Below are 26,440 nucleotides of genomic sequence, written 5' to 3'. Positions count from 1 at the left end.
CGAGGTCAGGAGATCGAGACCATCCTGGCTAACACGGTGAAACCCCGTCTCTACTAAAAATACAAGAAAATTAGCCGGGCGAGGTGGTGGGTGCCTGTAGTCCCAGCTACTCGGGAGGCTGAGGCAGGAGAATGGCATGAACCCGGGGGGGCGGAGCTTGCAGGGAGCCGAGATCGCGCCACTGCACTCCAGCCTGGGGCACAGAGCAAGACTCCGTCTCAAAAAAAAAAAAAAAGGGAGGGGGACAATAGTGTCTATCTCTCAGACTTCTTTAAATAATTAGATGATATATAAGACATTTAGAATAGTACCTAGTGTATAATAAAGTGTTCATAAATATGAGTTTTTATTATTTTAAAAGCATTTACTGGCTGGGCACCGTGGCTCATGCCTATAATCCCAGCAATTTGGGAGGCCAAGGCAGGCAGATCACTTGAGGTCAGGAGTTCAAGACCAGCTTGGCCAACATGGTGAAACCCCTATTCTACTAAAAATACAAAAATTAGCCAGGTGTGGTGGCACATGCCTGTAGTCCCAGCTACTCGGGAGGCTGGGGCAGGAGAATCACTTGAATCTGAGAGGCAGAGATTGCAGTAATCCAAGATCACACCACTGCACACCAGCCTGGGCAACAGAGCTAGACTCCTTCTCAAAAAGAAAAGAAAAAGAAAAACAAAAGCATTTACCACATTTCATTGAAATTACCTGTTTAAAAGTCTATATTCTCCACTGTTAGCGCCTTAAGGGTGGGATCAGATCTTATTTCTTTGATTTTTTATTATAATATTTTATACATATATAACAATGCATAAAATATATACAACTTCAAGAATAATAAAAAGTCAAATGTCTAGAAATCACAACCCAAGGCAAGAAAGAGATGATTGCCAGCCTCCTGATAGCTTCTTGCAACTCTCTTGTGACTACAAATCCCCTTCCCCTTTCTAGGAGGAAACATTTTTCTAATTTTGGTGACAATCTCTTGTTTTTTGTTTCACTTTACAACTTTTATAAGCAATGCTAAACAATACAGGTTACTGTTTATAAACAGTATAGGTTAGTTTTGCTATTATGATTTTAAATTTTCTATAACAGGATAATACCACATGTATTATTTTGTGACTTGCTTCCTTTACCAAACATTATGTATAGGAGATTCATCTATGTTGTTTCATGTAGCTGTGGCTCATTCATTTTTATGCCTACATATCCTACTGTAAGAATATATTATAATACATGTGTCCATGAGACGACTGAAGGGCATCTGGGTTGTTCAGAGTGCAGGGCTGTTAGGAACAATGTTGTGGGAGCACTTTTATGCATGTACCTCTGTGGACCTTTGCAAGAGCATGCTCAGGGTATATGCCCCAGAGCATGTGCCTGTGCACATCACCAACTCTATATGATACCAAATCAGTCTTCAAGGTTAACCCAACTTGGATTCTTAATTTGCATTCACACCAGCAGGATGAGAGATCCTATTACTCCATGTCCTCGCCAACACTTAGCATTACAAGACTTTTGACTTCTGACAACTGGTCAAAAGTAAATGGTGTGATTATATATCACTGACAGTTCATCTTTTCATTAGCCATTTGGATTTTCTTTTCTATGAGGTGACTTAAAATCTTTTTCCCATTTTTCTATTGGGTTGTCTTTTTCCCATTGATGTAAGCAACAATCCTTTGATTATTCTGGACACTAATAATTTAGTTATATGTAAAGTAAATATTTTCTCTCTCTTGTGTGTGCACATTCATATCTTTCCTCTTTTAATGGTGTCTTTTGGTGGGCAAAAATTCTTGTAACGAAGTCAAATTTATCCCTCTTTTCTTTCATAGTCAATGCTTTTTGTGTTTTAAAAAATCATCCTTCCTTCCATTACATTCTGAAAATATTCTCCTAAACTATTTTTCTAAAGTTGTATAGTTTTGTTTTTTCACATATGCACATTTAGTCCTTCTGGAACTGCTATTGTACTGTAAAATGTTAGAAAATGAATCCAATTATATTTCCTTCTATATGGCTAGACATCTGTCCCAGCACCACTTATTGATTGATCCTTTTCCTGTTAATATACAATGCCTTATGTGTCTATACTTAGGTTTATGAATGCACAAATCTATTCCAGGAGCCTCTGAAGGAGCCTCAATCTGTTTGTCTAGTGATATATCTATTTACTTCAATGATCTGATTCTTAAAGTTTATAATTTTCTCCACAGAGGGCCTTCCTCACTTTTTGCTATATTTAACCATTTATATTTCATATTTTTAGGCTTCTGCAATGACATTTTAAAAATTTTTTTATTTGTTACTGGTATATAGAAATATAATTAATTTTAAATGCTCATTAATTCTAACAACTCATATGTAGGACTTTTTCATACAAAATTGTAATGACTACAAATAATGACTTTTTATTTCTCCTTTCCAATCATTATTCCTTCCTTGCTTCCTTTCCTTCTCCCTCTTTCTCTCTCTTTTTCCTTATAGCACTGGCTAGACTATCCAATACAATGCTAAGTAGAAGACGTATTTCATACATCCTTGTCTGTTCCTAATTTCAAAGGAAAAGTTTTTAACATTTCAGAATTAAGAGCTGGGTGCAGTGGTGCATGCCTGTAATCCCATCTATTTGGGAGGGCTGAGGCAGGAGAATTATTTGAGCCCAGGAGTTCAAGAACAGCCTTGGCAACATAGCAAAACCCTGTCTAAAAAAAAAAAAAAAAAAGAAAGAAAAAAGAAATTAATTAATATTTTAAACTTCACAATTAGGATATTCATGGTAAACCTTATTGTAGAAAACTTTTATCAGGTTAAAGGCATTCTTCTACTTTCAGTTTTTATCATGAATGGATTTTGAAATTCATCAAATGCTTTTCCTATAAGTATTGAGTTGATCGTATGAATTTTGTTCTCTAATATGTTAATGTGGTAAACACCATTGATTAGTTTCTAATATTAAATAAATTTCAGATCTTTTCCCTTTTCAGCCTCCATGAATTTTAATCTCTCATATTTCCCACCTCTTTGTCTCTCTGAGCTTTAATATTGATAACTTTTTCTGAGTTATCATCCATTTCATGAATTTTTTTATAGCTGTGCAAGACAGGTTGTTAAAACTATCCAGGTGATTTATTATTCACCTATTTCACTTTTTATCTATAGATGTCCTAGGTATTCTTCAATTTTATGTCAGTTTTAATACAATGTCCAGTTTTCATCAATATTTTTAAGCTTGTCTTCTATTTCTTTAAAAATAGTTATTTATGCCTGATAATTCTAGCATTTGAAGTTTTTGTGCAGAAGTCTGCTTCTGCTGCCAATTGTCTCTGCTGATTCTCACTCATGGTCCCTTTTAACCATGTGTTTTGGTTTTCACTGAGCTACTTATTCACCTTGAAAAATAATTTATGAGAATCCTCTCAAGCCCAAGATGAGGGTAAACAAAGAGTATTAAATTTTATTTTACTCTAAGTTAATACATTAATCTGTACTGTTTAAGGGCTGCTGGCAAAAACACAAGATGGTTGGGTCAGAAACAAAGAACTTCATTACTTACTTCATTAGCAAGCAGCAGGGCAACAGCATCTTTGTCTCAGTTCCTCTAATCCCCAAGTCCCACAATAAACCAGATGACACTTCACAGATAGTGGGTTGAATTAGAGAGGGGGAACACTGCATGTGGGGAATTCACTGGTTTTGTAGCAAGCAGTTAGGAAGCCTACTCTTTGGGGCAGAGAGGGGACATTATCTCATCATATCAGTTAATTTTATGTTGCTATAAAAGAACACCTGATATTGGATAATTTATAAAGAAAAGAGGTTTATTTAGCTCATAGTTCTGCAGGCTGGGAAGATCAAGGGTACTGGCTTCCTGCAAGGGCTTTCATGCTACATCACAACACGGCAGAGAAGGTCAAAGGTAAAGCAGACACATGTAAACAGGGAGAAACCTGAGGGGCGTCCTCACTTTAAAACAATCCACTCTTGCAGGAACTAATCAATTCCTGTGAGAATTAATCCAGTCTTGTGACAGCCAGAACTCATTCACTCACTGCCATGAGAACAGCACCAATAGCCCAAACACCTCCCACTAGGCCTCACCTCCCAACACCGCCACACTGGGGATCACATTTCAACATGAGCTTTGGTGGGAACAGACAAATCATATCTAAACCATAGCACTCATCTTTTAAGGTACTGGCTGCATAGACAGCTCTGAGAAATGACCCAGAGAAAAAAGTGGTCAGGGACTTGCCATCTTGGCACATCCAGCAAGAAGTGTAGAAGACTACAAGAAGTGCAAGGAGGCTGTCTCTTTCAACAAGTTCCGCTGAGAGAATACAGACACTGGGAGTCATGGACCACGTCAAACCAATTTTTTAGCTTACGGTTTTTCTGGAGCTCCCAAGTCATTTGAATTCAAGCTACACATCCAAATGAATACCAGTTAATGGTTTGCAAATTCTCAAGGACTTTTAAAAATATACGTCGTGGCTGCTCTGCCTATGGAGTGGCCCTTCTTTATTCCTTTACTTTCTTAATAAACTTGCTTTCATATATATATTATATACATATATTTCAGTGAAATATCTATTTTATATATAAATTTTATATATAATTATATATAAAAATATATATTTATATATATTTCACTGAAATATATGTAATATATTTAATAATAATAATATATATTTAATAATAATAATAAATAATATATATTTACTTATATATTACATATATTTCAGTGAACTATATATATTACATATATTTCAGTGTAATATATATTTATTTATATATTACATATATTTCAGTGAAATATATGTATAATTTCACTAATATATTTTTATTTATTTATATATTATTATACATATATACATCTCTGCATCTATCAAGTGATTGTAAGTGTTCAATATATGTCTATATAACTATACCAAGTTCAGACAAAGGAACTAAATTTATTTTCAGTTAATGTATTTTGTACTCTGACCTTGTTATAAGCATTATTTATATTCCATTTTTGTCATACAGCAAATGTATTTTAGTACATTTCATACATGTAGTTGCAAATATTTTGAGTTTCAAGAGTCAAGCAGTGAACACATTTCTACAGAAAAGGCCCAAGTGATAATTTGTGTAACAGCTTGCTGAATGAAAACACTAATACCTAGTACCTTTGAACATACTATGAGCGGTATGGTCCTGCCCATGACAAAGCCCTATGATTTTTCTTTTGACATGTTTATCAGCCCCATTAGACTGGTATATCTCAAGAGCAGGGATTTCCGATCTAAGCTGTTGTCTTTAGCTACTCAATGCCCACCACATGCTTGTAAAATTCACAACTATGGAGACCCAATAAGTTCATCTCTGTGCTTTGGTGTAGTCCATGTTCATACAGCGATAAAAACTTTATTTTAAGAATTACATATTCATTTTAATGTAAATTTTAAAAATATATGGCCAGGTTATGCTTTGAATGATAGTATTCCCTCCAAAATTCATGTTGAAACTTAATCTCCAGCGCAAGAGTATTAAGAGGGGTGGCCTTGGGAGGTGATAAAGTCACGACAGCAGGGCCCTTAGCACCTTTACTAAAGGGCTCAAGGTTGAAGCGAGCACTCTGTTGCCCTTCCACCCCTTCTTCCATGTGAGGACACTGCATTCATCCCCTCCAGAGGATGCAGCAATAAGGCATCATCTTGAAAGCAAACAACAGCCTTCCCCAACAGCAATACTGCTGGCACCTTATCTTGGGCTTCCCAACTGCCAGAACTATGAGAAATAGTTCTATTTCTATTGTTTGTAAATTACCCAGTCTGTGGTATTTTGTTACAGCAGCACAAAAAGACTAAAAGAGGCTGTTTTATCAAGCCCATAATTTTACAGATATACTGCTTAGAATCAGGCTACTCCTATTAAAAAGTAAGTCTATTGAAAGAGAAGAAAATATTCAAAGTATCTATTGAGCAGTTATATGCCCAGGGTACTTTTGTTCTGTATTAACTTTGCAATAATCCTTTGAAGTAAGTGATAATATTTTTTATCACCAGCTAATAGACAAAGATTCTGAAATGCAGGTAAGTTAGGCAATTTGCCTAGGGTTCACAGTTAATAAGTGGTAGAACCAGGATTTGGATCCAGGTATACTGTCTTCAGAGCCTATCCTTATCATTATACATCCCTAAATAATGGATCAGCATAGAGGTAGGAATTTAGACAGGAAGTATAAAAATGACAAGTTTTAAACATAATTCCTTATCTCCCAAGAAAATCAGATAGGAAAATAAACCCTACACTAATACAACAATCCTAAATATTTGATTTTACCTGTCAGAAAAGTAGCCAAAAGTCACCGATCCCAGTAGGACTCCAAACATAAATAGGGGCTGGATCAGCATTGCGAGCCATTTTCGGTCACAGACCAGGTTCCACTGGGTCACCGCAGTGCTTTTCCACGTGTTCTGGTCATATATGTAGCCATCCACACAAGGAAACTCTTTCTTACTGCCAGTGTATTCATAGTCCAAACTTGATGTGTTCTCCCTCTTGTTCCTGCTACACCTCGAGAGCTCCCAGATCTCACCGTTCTGCAACTGCACCATAACATAATCTTTCTGGCCTGAAGACAACAGGGCCCCAGTGTCCTCCAAACTCCAATTAGAGTGATTGTGGAAAACAACCAAACTCACATTGCCTGGGGGCCTGCAGACATGACGAGGGGTGACTCCCATGAACACAGAAGCCAAGTAGTGAATACCACAAGAGATGTTCTGGAAGGCACATATGAAATAGAGGACTCTCTGGAATCTGCAAGAGAAGAAAAGCTAATTATTATATCTGGTCTATAGGCTGAAAAGGAACATAAGCAAATTCGAAGGGTCTCCACCATGTTTATCTTAACATATATGTAAATGGATAAATATAGAAATAATTATAGATATATTTATATCTGTGAGTTGGAATATATACATATATTACCTAGCTCCATCTACTGAGAAGGCCTAGAAGCAATGACATCCCAATAGCAACAAGCACACCCATTGCCCAGATCTTAGTTTCTAAATACCATTCTCCAGTGAGAGAAGCCAGAAAAAATGGCTGATTCTAAAGCCAGGACAAGAAAAATACAAAATAAGCACAGAATATCTTATAATACCAGAAAGTAAGGAAATACTCAAAAAACAAAAGGATAAGGGCATATGAAAGGGGCCCAGGTAGCAATCTGAAAAAGTTCCCAATGGTCAGTTGCAAGCTGAAACAATTTGAGCAACAACATAAATGGCATAGTATATCCCAAAGCATAAAATAAATATATATGAATCCATACTGTGTGTTTAATTTTATGTGTTAACTTGACTGGGTTAAGGGAAGCCCAGATAGCTGGCAAAACATTATTTCTGGGTGTGTCTGCGAGAGTATCTCTGGAAGAGATTAGCAGACTAGTAAACTGAGTAGAGAATATCACCCTCACCAATTGAGGTGGGCATCCTCCAATCGCTTGAGGGCTTCAATAGAACAAAAAGGTGAAGGAAGAGCAAATTTGTTCTCTGCTTGAGCTGGGACATCCATATTCTCCAGCTCTCAAACATCAGAGCTCCTGGTTCTTGGACTTTTGGAATTAGACCAAGGCTTACACCAGGCCTTCAGTCTGGGACTGAATTACACCACTAGGTTTCCTAGTTCTCCAGCTTGCAGACAGCAAGTCATGAGACTTCTTAGCCTTTATAACCATGTGAGCCAATTCCTATAATAAATCTAATATATATGTACGTATGTGTGGTGTTTGTGTGTGTGTGTATGTGTCTGTGTGTGTATCCTATTGGTTCTCTTTCTCTGGAGAAGCTTGACAAATACAATACACCATACTCATATAAATAAATGAATGAAAAAATAAAAGGGAGAGAGGAGACCAATCTTTCTTACATTAGAATTCAATTACTATCTATAGACATTCCTTCTTTCCTGGAAGTAGAGTTTAATTCCCGCAATTTGCTCCTAGAGCGTGGGCTAGGCTTAGTGACTTGTTTCTAAAAAACAAAGCAGGAAAAGAGGAAAAATAGTAACTTTACAGTGGGGAAACCTAGAAACTTGGCAAACACTAATGTCACCAAGTGATGAAGGTTAACATCCCCAGTGACGTCATGTGGATATGCTGTATCCCTGCTATGATCTGATGAGAAGGACACTTCATCTCTGTTGTTTTCTTTCCAAAAACCATAACCCTAGTTTAATAATTTTAAAAAGACCCCAGATTGGGAATCATCTATAGGTTACCTGGCCAATATACCTAAAGACTGTCAAGGTCATAAAAAATAAAGAAAGATTGAGAAACTGCTATAGACAATTAAATGTAGTGTGGTGCTCTGGGACTGGATCCTGGAACAGGAAGAGGACACTTGGAAAAACTGGTGAAATTCAAATGAAGTATATAGTTAGTTAATAGTAATGTATTAATATTAGTTTCTTAGTTTTGACAAATATGTTATGGTAATGTAAGATGTTAACAATAGGGGAAACTGGGTGAGGGTCATATGGGGATGCTGTACTATCGGTGTAACTTTTCCATAAATCTAAAATGATCAAAAAATAAAAAGTTTATTTAAAATTTTAAAAAATACAGTCTCCAAATGTATAGACTCAAACCAACAGCGACATATTTTCTGAAATAAAAAATTGCCTCATAAGGACAATTATGCCCACAGGACAACAGGATAGAACAGATAAAATTTGGATTACCCCACAAAATTCCAACCCCTGAAATTAAGAAGCATAGCAGACCTTTGAACAGGTAACTTAATTATTTAGATTGAAAACGGAATCAGTTCAGGCAATCACCAACATTCCCAAAAAACCATTAAAATAGAAGGTAGGAGATAGGTCCTGTCAGATCAAACTGAGGTCAAATTGCACCACTGACACATGCAATCTCCATCACCCTTCTTCCTTTGCAGACCTGCCCACCCCACTGCATCCTGATGCTCCCTCTCACTGGAAGATGCTTCTGACTATCCCTCAGCTCAGCAGTTCCCACACTTTTTGGTCTCAGGAGCCTCTATGTTTTTACAAATTTTGAAGATTCCAAAAGGCCTTTCTTTATGTGAATCATATTTATCTCCATTTATGTATTAGAAATTAAAATGGAGAAGGAGAGGAGGAAAGAGAGCCAGGGTTTTCCAGAGAGCCCAAAGTTAGAAGCTGGGGCAGAGAAAAGGAAAACAGAAAGAAACAGACTGACCCCTGAGGAGCCTGGAGTCTTACAGAAAGGGTAAATAGGTGTGCATCCCTTCTCACCTCACCCCCATAACAAACTGCTGAATACCAAATTGTGGGAGAGCCCCGTCTGCCTTCGTGACCCTGGGCAATGCTGTCAGTGGTGATTTGGGAACTTCCTGAGAATAGAATACCAGGTGACCAACTCAGGCAGGTGTGCTGGCACTCCCCTCAGGCCTGAACTGAGATGGTGGGCACCATACTGGTTGTGCACCTGTTCTGAGCCACTGCCCTGCCCAAGCAACCTCAGCCTTTGTGATGTTGTATCACCAGATACCCCAGAAACATACCCCACAATCACTCTGACTTTGGCAACCATGGGGGACTGGCAGGACCCGGGGAGCTGCAGGAACCCCAGAAATCTAGCCCTCAGTGCAGGTTGCTTCTAGGGGAGCAGGGAGCACAGCCCACCTTGGGACAAAGGAAATGCAGGCACAGCACCAATTTCTGAAAGGGGCAGTAGTAGTAGCTTGGAAGGGACATGGAGAGGGGACTATTTCCTACTCCACCCATTCACTGTTGTAGATGCAGCAGAAGCTTTCCCTGCTGGGAGCTGGCACTCACGCAATTGAAGAAAGGCTTTCTAGCACTTTTCACAGTGGCTGCATCCCCACTGAAAGTGAGGTGGTACTGCCTCATCTTTCAGAAAAAACAGGGCCCATCTCCTGCTCCCTACACAAAGTAGCAATGTCCCTGCAATAGAGGACAGACAAGTCACAGAGCTGACTGTTCTGGACTGGGAAAAGAGGCTCTGACCCAAGGCCATTTTGGTGGTAGCCACAATAGAAACATTCTCACAGACCTCAGGAGTGGCCAGGAGCCAAAGGACAGTGTTTATATGAACTGAGGGCTACAAGTGCTGTGAAAGGGGCATGATAGGTAGTGAATCATGTTCCTGCCTGCCCAGGATGAGGAACTGGTGCAGCCCCCTGCTGGCCCCTACCCCTGAGACCTCAGCACACCCATCAAGGCAGGGGTTTCCACTCACCATCAGATGACCTGAGGGTGAGCTAGCTCTTCTTACCCTTAAGCGACACTTACTGGACTAGAGACTGAACTGCATCATCAAACAAAAAACCTGCTGTCAGAAGAGTGCAGTGCTAGTATATGAGATAAGCTTCTTGAGACCTCCACACTCCTAGCCCTACAGAAGATACTGTGTCAGCTCATACACCCTACACATCACTACAACAAGCAGTATCTGGGAAAGCAACCACACAAATGATATCCATAACCAAGGAACCCATAGAGACCCTTGGTCCCCTGAAAGCCCCCAGAAACAAAGCCAAACAATCATACACAATATATACTACAGCCACACTCTCAAGGGAAAAAAGAATACAAACTTTAAAAGTCTCATTCAACTGTTGGCAAATTAAAAAATAGGAAGCAACAGCTCAATATTTGTCCATTTTCACACTGTTGATAGAGACATACCAAGACTGGGCAATTTACAAAAGAAAGAGGTTTATTCGACTTACAGTTCCACAAGGCTGGGGAGGTCTCACAATCATGGCAGAAGGCAAGGAGGAGCAAGTCACATCTTATGTGGATGACAGCAGGCAAAGAGAGAGTTTGTGCAAAGAAACTCCCGTTTTTAAAACTATCAGATCTTGTGAGACACATTTACTATCATAAGAACAGCACGGGAAATACCTGCCCCCATGATTCAGTCATCTCCCACCATGTGCCTCCCGCAACACGTGGGAATTATGGGAGTTAAAAGATGAGATTTAGGTGGAACACAGAACCAAACTATACCAAGCTCCTTCAGATGAGAAGGAATCAGCATAAAAACTCTGGCTATCCAAAAAGACAAAGTGTTTTGACACCTCCAAAGGATCACACTAGCTCTCTAGCAATGGATCCTGACTAAAATGAAAATTCTGAAATGACAGATAAAGGATTCAAAATATGGATTGTAAGAAAGTTCACTGAGATGCAAAAGAAAGTTGAAAATCAACCCCCAAAAACTTAGGATATGAAAGATAAAATAGATATATTAAACTTTAACTATAGTAAAAGACTAGACCAAGCAGAAAAGATAATTTCAGAGCTTGAAGACCACTCTTTCTGTTTAAACAAGTAAAACAAAAATACAGAAAAAAGAATTCTTTTAATGAACAAAGTCTTTGAGAAATATGCAATTATGTAAAGGGACCAAATGTATGATTTATATGTAATCCTGAGAGAGAAGAAGAAAAAGTAAGCAATTATATTTAAGAGAATAATTCAGGAAAATTTCCCTAATCTTGCTATAGAAGTAGACATTAAGATGCAAGAAATTCAGAGAATATCTGGGAGATGCTATAAAAGATGAATGTCACCAAGGCATAGAGTCATCATACTATCCAAGTTTAATGCTAAAGCAAAAAATCTTAAAGGCATCTGGAGGGAAGCATCAGATCACCCATAAAAGAAATCCTATCAGACTAATGAGACTTCTCAGTGGAAATCTTACAAGCCAGAACAGATTGCGGGCCTAGGGGGCCTATTTTTAGCTTTCTTAAAGAAAAAAAAAAAAAAAAAGCCTGCCAAAAATGTTTTATCCTGCCAAATAAGCCTCACAAAGCAAGGAGAAATAAAGTATTTCCCAGACAAGCAAACTCTAAGGGAATTAATCACCACTTGACCAGTTCTATAAGAAATGCTTAAAGAAGTTATAACCATGGAAATGAAAGGACAATACTTGCCACCATAAAATCACATATAAGTACAAAGTTCACAGATCCCATAAAGCAATTACACAATTGAGACTACAGAGCAACTAGCTAACAAAACTCTGACGGGAACAAAACCTCACATATTATTATTAACCTTAAATGTAAACAGCCTCAATGTTCCACTTAGAGGATATAGTTTAGCAAAATGGATTTTTTTTTAAAAAAGACCCAACAATCTGCTACCTACAAGAGACCACCTAATATGTAAAGATACCCATAGCCTAAAGTAAAGGGGTGTAAAAAGATGTGTCATGCAAATAGAAAACAAGAAGGAGCAGGAGTTGCTCTTTTTATATGAGATAAAACAGTCTCTAAAGTAACAACAGTTAAAAAGACAAAGAATAGCATTATCTAATGATACAGGATCTAATTCAACAAAAAGATTTAACTATCCTAAATATATATGCACCCAGTATCAGAGCACCCAGATTTATAAAACAAATACTACTAGACTTACAAAAAGAGATAGACAGTCATATAAAAGAGTCATATAAAAGGAACTTCAATACCATATTGACACGAATAAGCTGTCAATGATGACAGATCATTGAGCTTGATCTGTTGCTTTGATTATGCAAACTTGACCAAATGGACTAAGAGACGCCTACAGAACATTCCATCCAACAACCACAGAATATATATTTTTCTCATCTGTGCATAAAACATTCTCTAAAATTCACCATATGCTTGCCCACAAAGCAAGTCTCAATAAATGCAAAAAAAAAAAAAAGAAAAGAAAAGAAAAGGTCAAAATCACATCAGGATCTTCCTGGACCACAGTGGAATAAAATTAGAAATCAATACCAAGAGGAACCCTCAAAACCACAGAAGTACCTGGAAATTAAACAACTCACTCTTGAATGACTTTTGGGTTAACCATAAAATAAAGGCAGAAATTTAAAAAATGTTTTGAAATGAATGAAAACAGACACAACATACCAAAACCTCTGGGATATAGCAAAAGCAGTGCTAAGAGGAAAGCTTATAGCATTAATTGCTTAAATCAAAAAGACAGATCTCAAATTAACAAGCTAATGCCACACCTCAAGGAACTAGAAAATCAAGAACAAACCAAACATGAAACTAGCAGAAGAAAAGAATAACAAAGATCAGAGCAGATTTGATCTCAGTTAAATTGAAACCAAAAAAATCATACAAAGGATCAACAAAACACAAAGTTGGTTCTCTGAAAAGATAAACAAAACTGTTAGATGGCTAGCTAGATTAACAAAGAAAAAGAGAAGATTCAGATAAGCACAATCAGAAATGATAAAAGTAACATTACAACTGATAACACAGAAACACAAAGGATCATCAGAGACTACTATGAACATCTCTAAGTGCACACACTAGAAAACCCAGAGTACGTGAATAAATTCCTGGAAGCATACAACCCCTCAAGAGAAATAGAAATTCTGAACAGACCAATAACGAGTAATGAAACTGAATCAGTAACAAAAAAAATATAACAACTATGACAAGAAAAGAGCCCAGGACCAGATGGATTCACAGCTGAATTTTATCAGATGTACAAAGAAGAGCTGAAACCAATATTATTGAAACCACTCCAGAAAATTAAGGAAGAGGAATTCCTCCATAAATCATTCTATGAAACCAGTATCATAATGATACCAAAATCTGATAAGAACACAACAAAAAGAAGAAAACTACAGGCCAATATCTCTGATGAACATAGATACAAAAATCCTCAACAAAATACTAACAAACTGAATCCAACAGCACATCAGAATGATAATCCATCACAATCAGGTGGGTTTTATTTTACGGATGCCAAGATGGTTCAACATATGCAAGTCAATAAATGTGATTCACCACATAAACAAAATTTAAAACAAAAGACAAGGTCATCTCAATAGATGCAGAAACAGCATTTGATAAAATCCAACATCACTTCATGATAAAAAAAAAAAAAAAAACTCAACAAACTAGGCATCAAAGGAACATACCTCCAAATAATAAGAGCTGTATATAACAAACCCATAGCCAACATCATACTGAATGGGGAAAAGTAAAATGCATTCCTCTTAAGAACTAGAACAAGAGAAGGATTTCGCTCTCACAGCTCCTAAATAGCATAGCACTAGAAACCCTAAACATAGCAATTAGGTAAGAGAAAGAAACAAAAGGTATCCAAATTGAAAAAAAAAAAGTGAAATTATCTCTGTTCCCTGACAACATGATCTTATACCTAGAAAAATCCCAAAGATTCCTCCAAAAGACTCCTAGACTTGATAAACAACTTCAGTAAAGTTTCAACAAACAAAATTAATGTACAAAAATCAGTTGCATTTCTACACAACACTCAAGCTGCAAACTACATCAAAAAGTCAATCCCATTTATTATAGCCACACAAACACACAAAATACCTAGGAATACACTTAACCAAAGAAGTAAAAGACCTCTAAAAGGAGAACTACAAAACACTAATGAAAGAAATCAGAAGTGACACAAAAAATGGAAAAACATCCCATGCTCATGGATTAGAAGAATCGGGCCAGGCGCGGTGGCTCATGCCTGTAATCCCAACACTTTGGGAGGCCGAGGCAGGTGGCTCACGAGGTCAGGAGATTGAGACCATCCTGGCTAACATGGTGAAACCCCGTCTCCACTAAAATTACAAAAAATTAGCCGGGTATGTTGGCAGGCGCCTGTAGTCCCAGCTACTCGGGAGGCTGAGGCAGGAGAATTGCTTGAACCTGGGAGGCGGAGGTTGCAGTGAACGGAGATCGCACCACTGCACTCCAGCCTGGGTGACAGAGCAAGACTCTGTCTCAAAAAAAAAAAAAAAAAAAAAAAGAAGAATCGATATCATTTAAATGACCATACTGCCCAAGGCAATCTACAAATTCAATGCAATTCCTATAGAATCAGCATTGTTTTTAACAGAATTAGAAAAAACTATTCTAAAATTCACATGGAACCACAAAAGAGCCCAAATAGCCACAGCAATCCTAGGCAAAGAGAGCCAGGCCAGAGGCATCACATTATCTGACTTCAAACTATACTACAAGGCTATAGTAACCAACCAGCATGGAACTGGTTCACAAATAGACACACAGGCAGATGGAACAAAATAGAGAATCCATAAATAGAGCCACACGCCTACAAGCAACTGACCATCAACACAATCAACAAAAATAAGCAATGGGAAAAGGACTCCCTATTCAATAAATGGTGCTGGGAAAACTGGCTAGCTGCATGCAGAAGAATGAAACTGGATACCTATCTCTCATCATGTACAAAAATTAACTAAGGTTGAATTAAAGGCCTAAATGTAAGACCTGACACTCTAAAAGCACTAGAAGAAAACCTAGGAAAAACTCTTCGGGACATTAGCTGAGGCAAAGAATTTATGACCAAGTCCTCAAAGGCAAATGCAACAAAACCAAAAATAGACAAATGGGAATTAATTCAACTAAAAAGCTTCTGCATAGCAAAAGAAACAATCGATAGAGTATATAACTACAGAATGGGAAAAATATTTGCAAACCAAACTATGCATCCAACAAAGAGCTAATATCCAGAATCCATAAGGAACTCAAACAAATTAATACAAAAAATAATAATAACCCTATTAAAAAGTGGGCAAAGGACATAAACAGACACTTTCCAAAAGAAGACATACAAGCAGCCAACAAACAGGAAAAAAATGCTCAGTATCACTAATCATGAAAGAAATGCAAATTAAAGCCACAATGAGATATCATCTCGTACCATTCAGAATAGTTATTATTAAAATGTCAAAAATAACAGATATTGGTGAGGCTGTGGAGAAAAGGGAACACTTATACACTCTTAGCAGGAATATAAATTAGTACAACCCCTATGGAAAACATTATCAAGATTTCTTGAACAACCAAAAATAGAACTACCATTTGATACAGCAATCCCATTACTGGTTATTTACCCAAAGGAAAAGAAATCATTATATCAAAAAGATCCCTGCCCTTGTCTGTTTATCACAGCATTATTCACAATTACAAAGTCAAAGAATCAACCTAAGTGTCCATCAATGGTTAACTGGATAAAGAAAATGTGGCATATATACACACCATGGAACACTATGCAGCCATAAAAAAGAATGAAATCACATCCTTTGCAGTAACATGGATGGAGCTGGAAACGACTATTCTACGTGAAATAACTCAGAAACAGAAAACTAAATATCACATGTTCTCACTTATAAGTGGGAGCTAAACCATAGGTACACATAGACATAAAGACGGAAATAATAGATACTGGGGATTCCAAAAGAAGAAAGAGAGGGAACAGGGATGAGGGTTGAAAAATTACCTATTGGGTACAATGGTCACTATTTGGATGATGGGTTCACTAGAAGTCCAGACCACACCATTACACAATATACCCATTTAACAAACCCACACATGTACCCTTGAATCTAAAATGAAATAAAATAACAAAAATAAAAATAAATGCAATTCCTAAGGCAAAAGAAAAAGGGCTGGAAATGGAGAAATTTTTAAATGCTTAGTAATTCATTAAATTTAATAAATTCACTAGATATTAACATTAAATAACATATAGTTATAGTGTTCCAAACAAAATGAAACAAAATTAGTAAGAAGAGTGGCACTGTTCCACAGTTAACACTTGCATTAATAGAAGACAGCTGGTTTCTCATGTATGTGTCTGCATTCAATCTGATGTGTTATTACACATCACCTAGTCTCTGGAAAACTCTGCTGTACTTTCATGAGAGAATGAGAGTTTTTTAAAAGACAGCTAATATCTTAGTATTGCTAGGAAAAAGTTTTGCCCTTGCAGACTTCAAAGACCTACAAGAACTCTCACGTTTTGAGACCTACTGGTCTAGCCTGTTCCTCTCATACTCCTCTCTCTCCACGTTTTTTTTTTCCCTCTAACCTAAATACCGATTTTCAGTCTCTTTATCCTTTACTGACAGCTTCTCTCAGTCCTGTCTTTTTACTTGCTTCCCCCTTTCCCATTCTCACTCATTTATGCATTTTCTAGTCCCCATTGTTCCTTCTCTTCTATGAACACAATATGCAGCTGAAGTACCGTTCTGTTATTTATGTTGATTTTTTTAGAGAACACCAGGTGAATGTTTTCTATTTCTCTACCAAACCAACAACAGAAGTCCTACAAAAGGTTGAGCTAAAGTCTCATCAGAGCAGAAACTGTGGTTCAGTCACTTTCGTATCTCCCGTAGCACACAGTAGTGCAGTGGCTATAGCATGCTAGAGAATACCTTGGGCTGAAAATGAACAGCGCTGAAATTGACTCATGCTCAGTACCCTGGTAAAGAGAGATGTTCAATAGGCCAGTGTATCCAAAAATTTAGCCTGGGTGTCCCATCAGTTAAATTTTTAAAAGTGTGTGTGCGCACAGATGTGCATGTCGACATATAAAGTGAACATATGTACACACACATATTCATATAATGCTAAATTAACATATTATGTATATGGAAATATAAACTTCCATTTGTACGTATTGACTTTTATACACACATTCATATATAAAATGGGTGTTTTTTTGGTGGCACTCCAAGGGATCATCTCTACCCCCCACTGGTGAACACACCCTGCTTTGGAGACTATCGCAACCTAGTGACCTCTCCAAGTCCTCACAGATAACCCAGGCTGGCATGTAGCCACCACTCCTCACTTATCATAGAACCTCATGTAGATAAATAATAGGTTGAATGGAATTAATTTCAAGCCTTGTGGCTATCAGGACACCACAGGCCGGTCATGTTGGCCACAGTTTCAAAACTGAACTCTATCTGTGACACTGGCCCTGGTAGCTAGCTAGTCCACAAAAGAAAAATACAAAGCAAAATGCAGGTGGGAAGTAAGTAGTGTTCTTCTAGCTCCAGGATGAGAGAGAACACACTAATTCCTATTCTTAGGGTCTCTTTGGGATGAGCAGCCAAGAGAAGAGCTTGGAGCCCCAGTGCTTGATGGGCTAATGGGAGCTAGCTCTGTTTTTTCCAGGAAATATTAACACGTCCCTGCCAGCAGTAAAATGATCAGAAATCAGGCCGGGCATGGTGGTTCATGCCTGTAATCCCAGCACTTTGGGAGGCCAAGGCAGGTGGATCACCTGAGGACAGGAGTTCGAGACAAGCCTGGCCAACATGCTGAAACCCTGTCTCCACTAAAAACACCAAAAACTAGCCAGGCATAGTGGCACGTGCCTGTAGTCCCAGCTACTCAGGAGGCTGAGACAAGAAAATTGCTTGAATCTGGGAGGCAGAGGTTTCAGTGAGCCAAAATCGCATCATTGCACTCCAGCCTGGGTGAGTGAGCAAGGCTCTGTCTCAAAAAAATAAAAATAAAAATAAAAAAGAAAGAAAGAAAAAAAGAAATCAGCCTCAGTCCATCGTAGACAGAGGGGTTGGGCAGGAAGAGTAGGCTGAGAAGACAGGCTTGTGTTGCTCTTGCTCAAAAGACCCCACAGACTAACATCTTGGCTTGAAGATGAGTGGTGCTGACCCTCACACCTCCAGGCTGGAATCCCTCGTCCCCAGCCCCTGCACTGGTTGCCATGTCACCACAGAGCCTTGGGGTTGCTATATTGCCTGTGGCCTCATGGGGGTGAGCACCTGTCATGGCTGATGGGTCTCCTGCCCTTGGGAAGCAGGCTTGTCCATTCAGGAGGTGTTTCTTCCTTCCCTGGCATTTTCTCAGGAAGCATCTTCCAGTCAATAAAAATGGCTCTCTTAAGAGACTCCTTGACCTTACAGTGCAGTCCAGTCTGCTTCTATTGCACAGATTGTAGATGGGCCTCATCTTACACAGCAGAAGTCAATTCTCTCCTCTCCACTCTACTCTGTTCACACCTGCCTGTGCTGTACATAGCAGCTTATTCAGCATTGTCTTGGTCACTGTGCTTATTCTGTAATGCTAATCTCAGGCCGGGCGCAGTGGCTCATGCTTATAATCTCAGCACTTTGGGAGGCTGAGGAGGGTGGATCACTTGAGGTCAGGATTTCAAGACCAGCCTGGCCAATATGGTGAAACCCCATCTCTACTATAAATACAAAAATTAGCCAGGCATGGTGGTGGATGACTGCAGTCCCAGCTACTCAGGAGGCTGAGGCAGGAGAATCACTGGAACCTGGAAGCATAGGTTGCAGTGAGTCAAGATCGCGCCACTGCACTCTAGTCTGGGCAACAGAGAGAGACCCTGTCTCGAAGATAAATAAATAAATACTAACACCTTACATTGGATCATACTTTAAAGCATGTTCACACTCATTATCTCATTTAATCATCTCAACATACATCAGAGTTTGTGAGCTAGCTGAACTGTACAGACAAAAAAAATCTTTGCTTAGTGAATCGCTGACGTAAATAAAATGGAAAACTAATCTTGCCTAAGAAAACAGTTCATATGCACTAATTTTTTGTAAAATCAAGCACCTAGGTGTCTCTGCTTTGCTAAAAGACATTACACTAATGGGTGTTACTGTCTGCTTTTGATAATAATAAAACTTGACTTCCCTAAAAGTAACCAGTAGTCAACATCACAAAGATATCAACTATCCCAAAGTGAATTTATAAATTTCATTTTCAGCACTGTCTATAACTGCAAAACATAGAAAACTGAAATGTCCATTGGCAGGAGACTGGTTAAAGAAATTATGGTGAAAGTATGACAAAAGTATAGATACTCCTAGGACATCCCAGAGGGAAAGGGTAGCATGTAGTTTTTAACTAAAGGAGCATTCCTAGTCTGAGAATCACCCCATCCAGATCATTACAGTGTGGCTCATCATGGACCACCATCTACCCACTAGACACCATGGCAATAAGAGGCATGAAAATCAGGGCCTCTTGAAACTAAATTTTGTTGAGGGCCTAAGGAGCATCCTATAATAACAATCCCATATGAATATGACTGGAAATAGAACATAAATCATGTATGTATGACGCACATATTTATATTCTTTGACTCCCATCCCTGAAATTTCAACTCAGCAAATGACAACACAGCCCCTGCAAACAGCAGCATGTATAATTTGCCTAAAGTTTACCTGAGGCATTTGAGTTTGTTCCCTAACTAGTCTCACCACCTGGAGCAGCTCCACCACTGAAAAGCTCACGTTCTGACTATGACCTCCCACCCTCTTACTCCCCCCGTCCTTCCCACTGACCCCATTTCCAGCACCATTCAGACGTCCAGTCTTCAGATCCTACCAGCTTCTTCAGTTTGTTGCTACCTTTCTGGCCTCAGTTTTTTCTTCCTCAGATAGCTGACCCCCACAGTCATCACCAGAACTATTCTCTCTCTCTTCCCCTCTCCTCTCTTTGTCTCTTTTTCTCTTCTGCACACACACATACACACACACACACACACCCCAACACAGCACCCACCCTGGCAGGCCTCTGAAGCGAGGATTTGTCTTTTCTGCCCCCCTCTTAGCAATCGTGATTCAGGAGGTCTAAGGTGGAGTCAAGGCCTCTACAAGCTTAAGAAGCTTCCTAGGAGATGCTGATACAGATGAAAACATTGCCCCAGGATATCTACTTTTCTGGTTAAACTATGTACTGATACAAGGTTTGACATTCAAAATACTGGACAATTGTTGTGGAGCAACTGAAAAACCAATAAATAGCCTATGAGGGTGACATTTCTTATAAGCACTTTGCAAAACTATCTGGCAGCTGACCACATGCACCACCTGTGACATCATCTCCTAGGTATATACCCAGCGAAATGCACACACAAGTAGAGCCCCACACCACAAAACGACGTTTCAGTCAACGATGAACCACATATGCCACAGTAGTCCCACAAGATTATAATTTTAATACCATATTTTTACTATACCCTTTCCATGTTTAGGTACACAAATACTTCCCGTCGTGTTACAATTGCCTACAGTATTCAGTACAATAACATGCTGTACAGGTTTGTAGTCTAGGAGCAGTGGGCTATACCATAGAGCCTAAGTGTGTAGCAGGCTGTACCATCCAGGTTTGTGTAAATATAGTCTGTGATGTTTGCAGCGCAACAAAATCACCTAATGATGAACTTCTCAGAAGTATCTCTGTCGTTAAGCGACACATAACCGTACCCTAAAAGACAAATGCGAGAAAGGCAACTCATAACAAGCCCAACCTGGAGACAGTCTAAATGTCTGTTGACAGTAAATGAATGAACCGTGAAATATTCTTGCCATTAAATACTAGGTAGCTATGAAAATCGACTAACTACTGTGACACACAATATGGGTGGATCTCACAAACACAGTGTGGAACAAAAGAAGCCAAAGGGCACGTGCTTTTTACCCCAGTTATGTAACATTTAGTATGGTTGATGTAAGGAGAGTAGTGAGCTTGGGGGACAGGGATGGAGTACAGCTCGGGAGAAGGCATAAGAGGAGATAATTTCGGCGGGGGTAACGTGGGTGTGTTCACTGTATGACAGCTCATCAGGTTGTAGATTATGGTGCACACTTTTCTGCACATATGCAATATATCAATTTAAAAGTTTTCTATCTACAGGGCCCAGGGAGAGGGAAAAGTATTCAGCAACGCCCCTGCTGAGGCACAGCTGGAACAGGTGCCAAGGCATGCCTAATCTGTCCACAAGGCACTGGCCAGCCGGACTGCAGCCCTGGATGGCCAGCTGATCCATATTGACAAGGGGGCATTTTCCCTGAGCAACAGATTATCTACCCAACTTCCCACTGGATGCCTCTGCCTGGAATTCCCACAAGGAACGCAAGGTAAACCAATCTCAAACTGAGCTCAGTATCTAGGCCTGCCCCACCTGGAAGGTAACTTTCTGAGTTTAGCGTACCATCACCCACACAAACTAGAAATCCTGGGCATGGGGCATGGGGTGGGCTAGGAGGGGCATGTGGTCCCTTTCACTTCTCCTTCATGCCTTAGGGCCAAGAGGTCCCATCAACTCCGCCTGCTAAAACCCTCTGGTTCTCCCTGCCCACACTCCCACTGTCCAGACCCTCTTTCTCTCTCACCTGGGCTCTTATCTAAGTCTTCACTGGCCCCCTTGCCCCACTTGCTGCCCCTCCAATCCACCCTCTGCACTGCAAAGTAATCTTCTGATACCCAAACTCTGCAGTATGACATACAAAAACACTCATGGAGATGACTGTAAGCTTACCTCCTGCCTCTCTCACTCTCATATCTTATACCCCAAAAACAACCACGAAGTGGCCCCCAATCAAGCCATGCTAGTTCACATAAACACACTTTCCATGTGCTAGAAAGGTCCTAAGCACTCCTTCAATTCAAATTTCCCTTTCCCTGTTGCAAGAATAACTTCTTGAAAAAGCAAACCCCATGTCCTTAGGCATCTAGCATTCTAACACATCACTCTCTCCTTTACAAAGGTTCTTGGCCCTCAGAGGTGTCATGCATGTACCCAACCTAGGGGTCCACCAGGACAACAGGCTTATAGATACGACATATGAGTGGAAAAAGAATCACACAAACACAATCGGCAGAAAACCCAGAGGCGAGGGAGAGCAAGGGTGGCCAGAAGCCCCAGGCAATGGGCCCATGCAATCTGGGTGACCGATGAAGAAAATTGCTTTCAGTCCTAGATTATATCATTCCACATAAAAGCATAACTGGTGGAGCCTATCGTGGTTAAGAGCATGGATTCTGGAGCCAGACTGCCAAGGTTTGATCTTGGCCCTGTTACTTACCACCAGGGACCATGAGCAAGATCCTTATCCTTTCTGTGCCTCAGTTTCCTCATTTGAACAATGGGCTTTGTGGGAATGAAATGAGTTAACACCTGGAAAGCACTGTATGGCACACCATAGCTGTATATAAATGGTAGATGTTATGATGTTCATATGCTGAAGTCCAAAAAGAGCCAGAAAAACTACATACTGGAAAAAAAAACAAAAAACAAAAGACAAAACTCTACCTCTGTCCATCCATGAAGGTCTGCCACAGGTTCCATATTCCAACTCTAAACTTTTAAACCATCACTTCTCTTATCCCAGGACAGCTAACTCAGGGATCCCGGTTCAGGTCCTCCCAACACAGGTGCCTAAATCTCAGTCTCCTCAATTTCTTTCCATATGGAGCTTCAGCTGTGAAGTTTATGGAACTACAATATGGTTTCAGGAGAAATCCTGGAATGGTATTTTAGTTCTTCTCAGGTATCCTGTTTCCCCCCCACCTTTTTTTTTTTTCTTTTTTTTTGAGACAGAGTCTCGCTTTCTTGCCCAGGCTGGAGTGCAGTGGCGCGATCTCGGCTCACTGCAAGCTCTGCCTCCTGGGTTCACGCCATTCTCCTGCCTCAGCCTCCCAAGTAGCTGAGACTACAGGCGCCCGCCACCACACCTGGCTAATATTTTGTATTTTTAGTAGAGATGGGGTTTCACCGTGTTAGCCAGGATGGTCTCAATCTCCTGACCTCATGATCCGCCCACCTCGGCCTCCCAAAGTGCTGGGATTACAGGCATGAGCCACCGCGCCTGGCCTGTTTTCCCCCTTTTCAAGGTGACTAGAATAGTGCTTCCTTATTCAAGAAATGATCAATGAGAAATGAGAGGTAATCAGGGTTGTCTACTTTAGGGGTCCCCAAGCCCCGGGCCGTAGACCAGTACTGGTCCACGCAGAAATTGGGCCACACAGCAGGAGGTGAGCAGTGACCAGGGAGCATTATCTCCTAAGTTCGACCTCCTGTCAGATCAGCCGCGGCATTAGATTCTCACAGGAGCGTGAACCCCATTGTGAACTGCACATGCAAGGGATCTAGGCTGAGAGCTCCTTGTGAGAATCTAATGCCTGATGATCTGAGGTGAAGCAGTTTCATCCTGAAACCATCCCCCTGACCCCACCACAGGTCTGTGGAAAAAATGTCTTCCACAAAACGGGTCCCTGGTGCTAAAAAGGTTGGAGACCACTGCTCTACTTAACACTTTCACTAGGTTCCCTTAAAAAGAGGACTAAATAACCATCACAATAACTTTCTTTTCTGTTTATAAAAATAGAGACCAATTAGAACAAATATCTGAGAAAAATGGGGTACTGTGTTACAGTCACACTGTTTCCACCTTCTACTGTATAAGCATTGGTTTGTTACCCTTTTCCCTCCTGTAAGCTGCTTTCACAAGTCAACCCTGACCACCAATATGGGAACTCAGGTAACAATAATAGCCATGACTTATTGAGAACTTACTGAATAATAAGACTTTTGCATACATTATGGTGGCCAGCTAAGAGCTGTCTCCTCAAACCCATTTGGCCCCTCTTCACCATAGTGAGCTGTCACTATGGATGAGCAGCTGCTCCAGGCACAGACAGGGAGCCCCATGCCATGGATGGCAGAGCTGCCCCACCTGTCAGGGCCCCTGAATGGCCTTGTGGCACAGATCCTGCTGTGGGCAGTTCAACTGGAGAGTTATAAACTTCCAGTTGAGGAATCTGTTTGATAGGGTACCTTAGTCAAACGCGAGCTAATATAATTATCTCAGCTAATCCCTAAAAAACACAGGGGACCTAAGGTGTTAGTACCACCTACCTCATTGAGTTACTGTGAGGATGAGAAACTGCATGCGGAGTCCTCATATACACATTTTCACTACTCCTATTTGAAAACATTTGTACTGCTATTATTAGCCTCATTTTACGGATAAGAAAGTGGTCAATAATATGCTCAAGACCATATAGTTAATGTGTGGTAGTGCCAGAATGGGAACTCAGACATCCAGCCTTAAAACTGATCTTTTAACCTCTGTGCTATTCTGCTTCCAAAAGGATGAAATGAGATCATACATAAAGAGCTTGGCCCAGCCGAGGGGCCGTCACCTAACCGTGCTCAGGAGTGCATCGTGGTTGAGAGTGTGGGCTGTGGAGGTGATGGGCATCCAATGGCATCCAATTCTGCCCTGCTAGTATTAGATTTATGCTTAGGCAGAAACCTTGTTTTTCTCATCTGTGAAAAGAGGGTGATACTACCAACCTTATCAGGCTGTAGTGAAAATTAAAGGAAGTAACACGTACCAACGGCTTATGACCAAGCCAGGCACAAGACAGCGTTCAATGATGCAAGCAGAAGGAAGCAGGGAACAGCTGGGGCTTCTTGCCCCTTTCCTCTGTCCTAACAGCTCTTTTTTGCAGACACTGGGAATCAAAACCAAAACGCATACAACCTTCCACCTTGAAGTACAGCACCACATCATCTCTTCGCTAAGCCTAATTCCCATTTTCTGGATAGGAAACTGAGACACAAAGTATCTCCAGAATCGTATCAGAGGTAAGTAGCAGGCCAGGATTCAGACGCAGCTCCAAATCTCCGGCCTTCACGCTGCATGGCCCCCCACCTGGCTACCTCTCTTCTCAAAGCACTCTTGAGTCAGATAAAGGAGCTCTGTCCATAAATGAACGCACGAATGAATAATTTAAAAAATTTTAAATCCATTTGACAAATGAAAAGAGGGTGTACGGAGGTAAAACGTGGTTCCACCATGCGTTGGCTATGAGTCCTTGACCCCGCCAGCTTCAGTTTCCCAATCACTAAAATAGGGATTTGAACACCTCCTTTGCAGGGTCCTGGTGAACATCAAATGAAGAACTGTGTGTAAGCTCTCGGTACAGTGTACCTGGCACATATTAGGTTTTAATAAACGGCAACCAACTCTGACTAACGGTTGTCCCTGGGGAATACCTGCCAGGCACAGAGGGAGGCCCTACGGCGGCGCGGGGCAGAAGGGGGCAGCAGCCGTCTCGGGAAGTGAGAAAAGGGATTAGAGAAACGGGCCGCCAGGCACAGGCACCCCCTAAGCGTGCGATCTGGCCCCTGGGGGGCCTCCAGCATCGGCTGCTGCGGAGAGCACCCAGGTCCCACCTGCCTGGCAACAGGTGCACCCCGAGCGAGCCCGGCGCCTCTGATCACCATGCCAGGCCCCGCTGCCAGAGTCCTAGGGGACAAGCCCAGCTCGGGGCCGGCGTCTGGACGCCTGTGTCCGGACTGCGCGGGGGAAGGAGGGAGTGGAGATGTTTTCGGATCGCGAGCGCCGCGCGAGAACCCTGCCGCAACCGAAAGAAACAGACCCCTTGGCGCCGCCTCCCGCGTGGCGCCCCCTCCCCACCCCGCCCCCTACCTGCCGAAGTGCCCCACGTGGTCATAAATCCACTCGAAGTGGCGGGACCCCATGGTGCTGCCGTGCACTGGGCGCAGAGTTAGCCGAGCTCCGGGGGCTGCGGGTAGCACGCCCCGCCCCGAACCTCCCCGCCCGGCCTCCTGCGCTCCCCGCGCGTCCCAGTGCTCGGTACGAGCGCGAGGCTGTACTCTGTTCCTCCCTCCGTCGCTTGGTCCCTCCGTCCCCTCAAGTATCTTCGGCTTTTTCCCGCCGCCTCGGCCTCCTCCCCGGCGCGCTGTGGTCCCGGAGCCCGCGGTCGTATGGTGCCCGCGCCCCCAGCCCCGCCGCTCTCCCGCC

At 40.9% G+C, this 26,440-nt stretch overlaps 1 protein-coding gene across 4 annotated transcripts in view; it reads right to left on the bottom strand.

The window, feature by feature from the left end:
* The window catches only part of SLC22A16 (solute carrier family 22 member 16), a 51,937-nt gene extending 25,718 nt beyond the window's left edge, over positions 1 to 26,219 (bottom strand). Inside the window, exons 1-3 of one of the 4 annotated variants that reach the window (XM_021937983.2) lie at positions 26,105 to 26,205; positions 6,696 to 6,813; positions 6,334 to 6,599 (exon numbers count right to left, since the gene is read on the bottom strand). In XM_021937983.2, the coding sequence (XP_021793675.1) occupies positions 6,334 to 6,599; positions 6,696 to 6,813; positions 26,105 to 26,157 (437 nt within the window). In that variant the 5' untranslated portion in view covers positions 26,158 to 26,205. Of the gene's footprint in view, positions 1 to 6,333; positions 6,814 to 25,848; positions 25,997 to 26,104 lie in introns of those variants that run through there. The other 3 variants (XM_009206278.3, XM_009206279.4, XM_017958414.3) reach the window with 3 other exon arrangements.
* Positions 26,220 to 26,440: the final 221 nt, after the last annotated feature.

This window comes from Papio anubis, chromosome 6 (genome assembly GCF_008728515.1).
Source record: "Papio anubis isolate 15944 chromosome 6, Panubis1.0, whole genome shotgun sequence".
NCBI classification, from domain to species: domain Eukaryota; kingdom Metazoa; phylum Chordata; class Mammalia; order Primates; family Cercopithecidae; genus Papio; species Papio anubis.
This window is presented reverse-complemented; position numbering and strand designations above follow the sequence as displayed.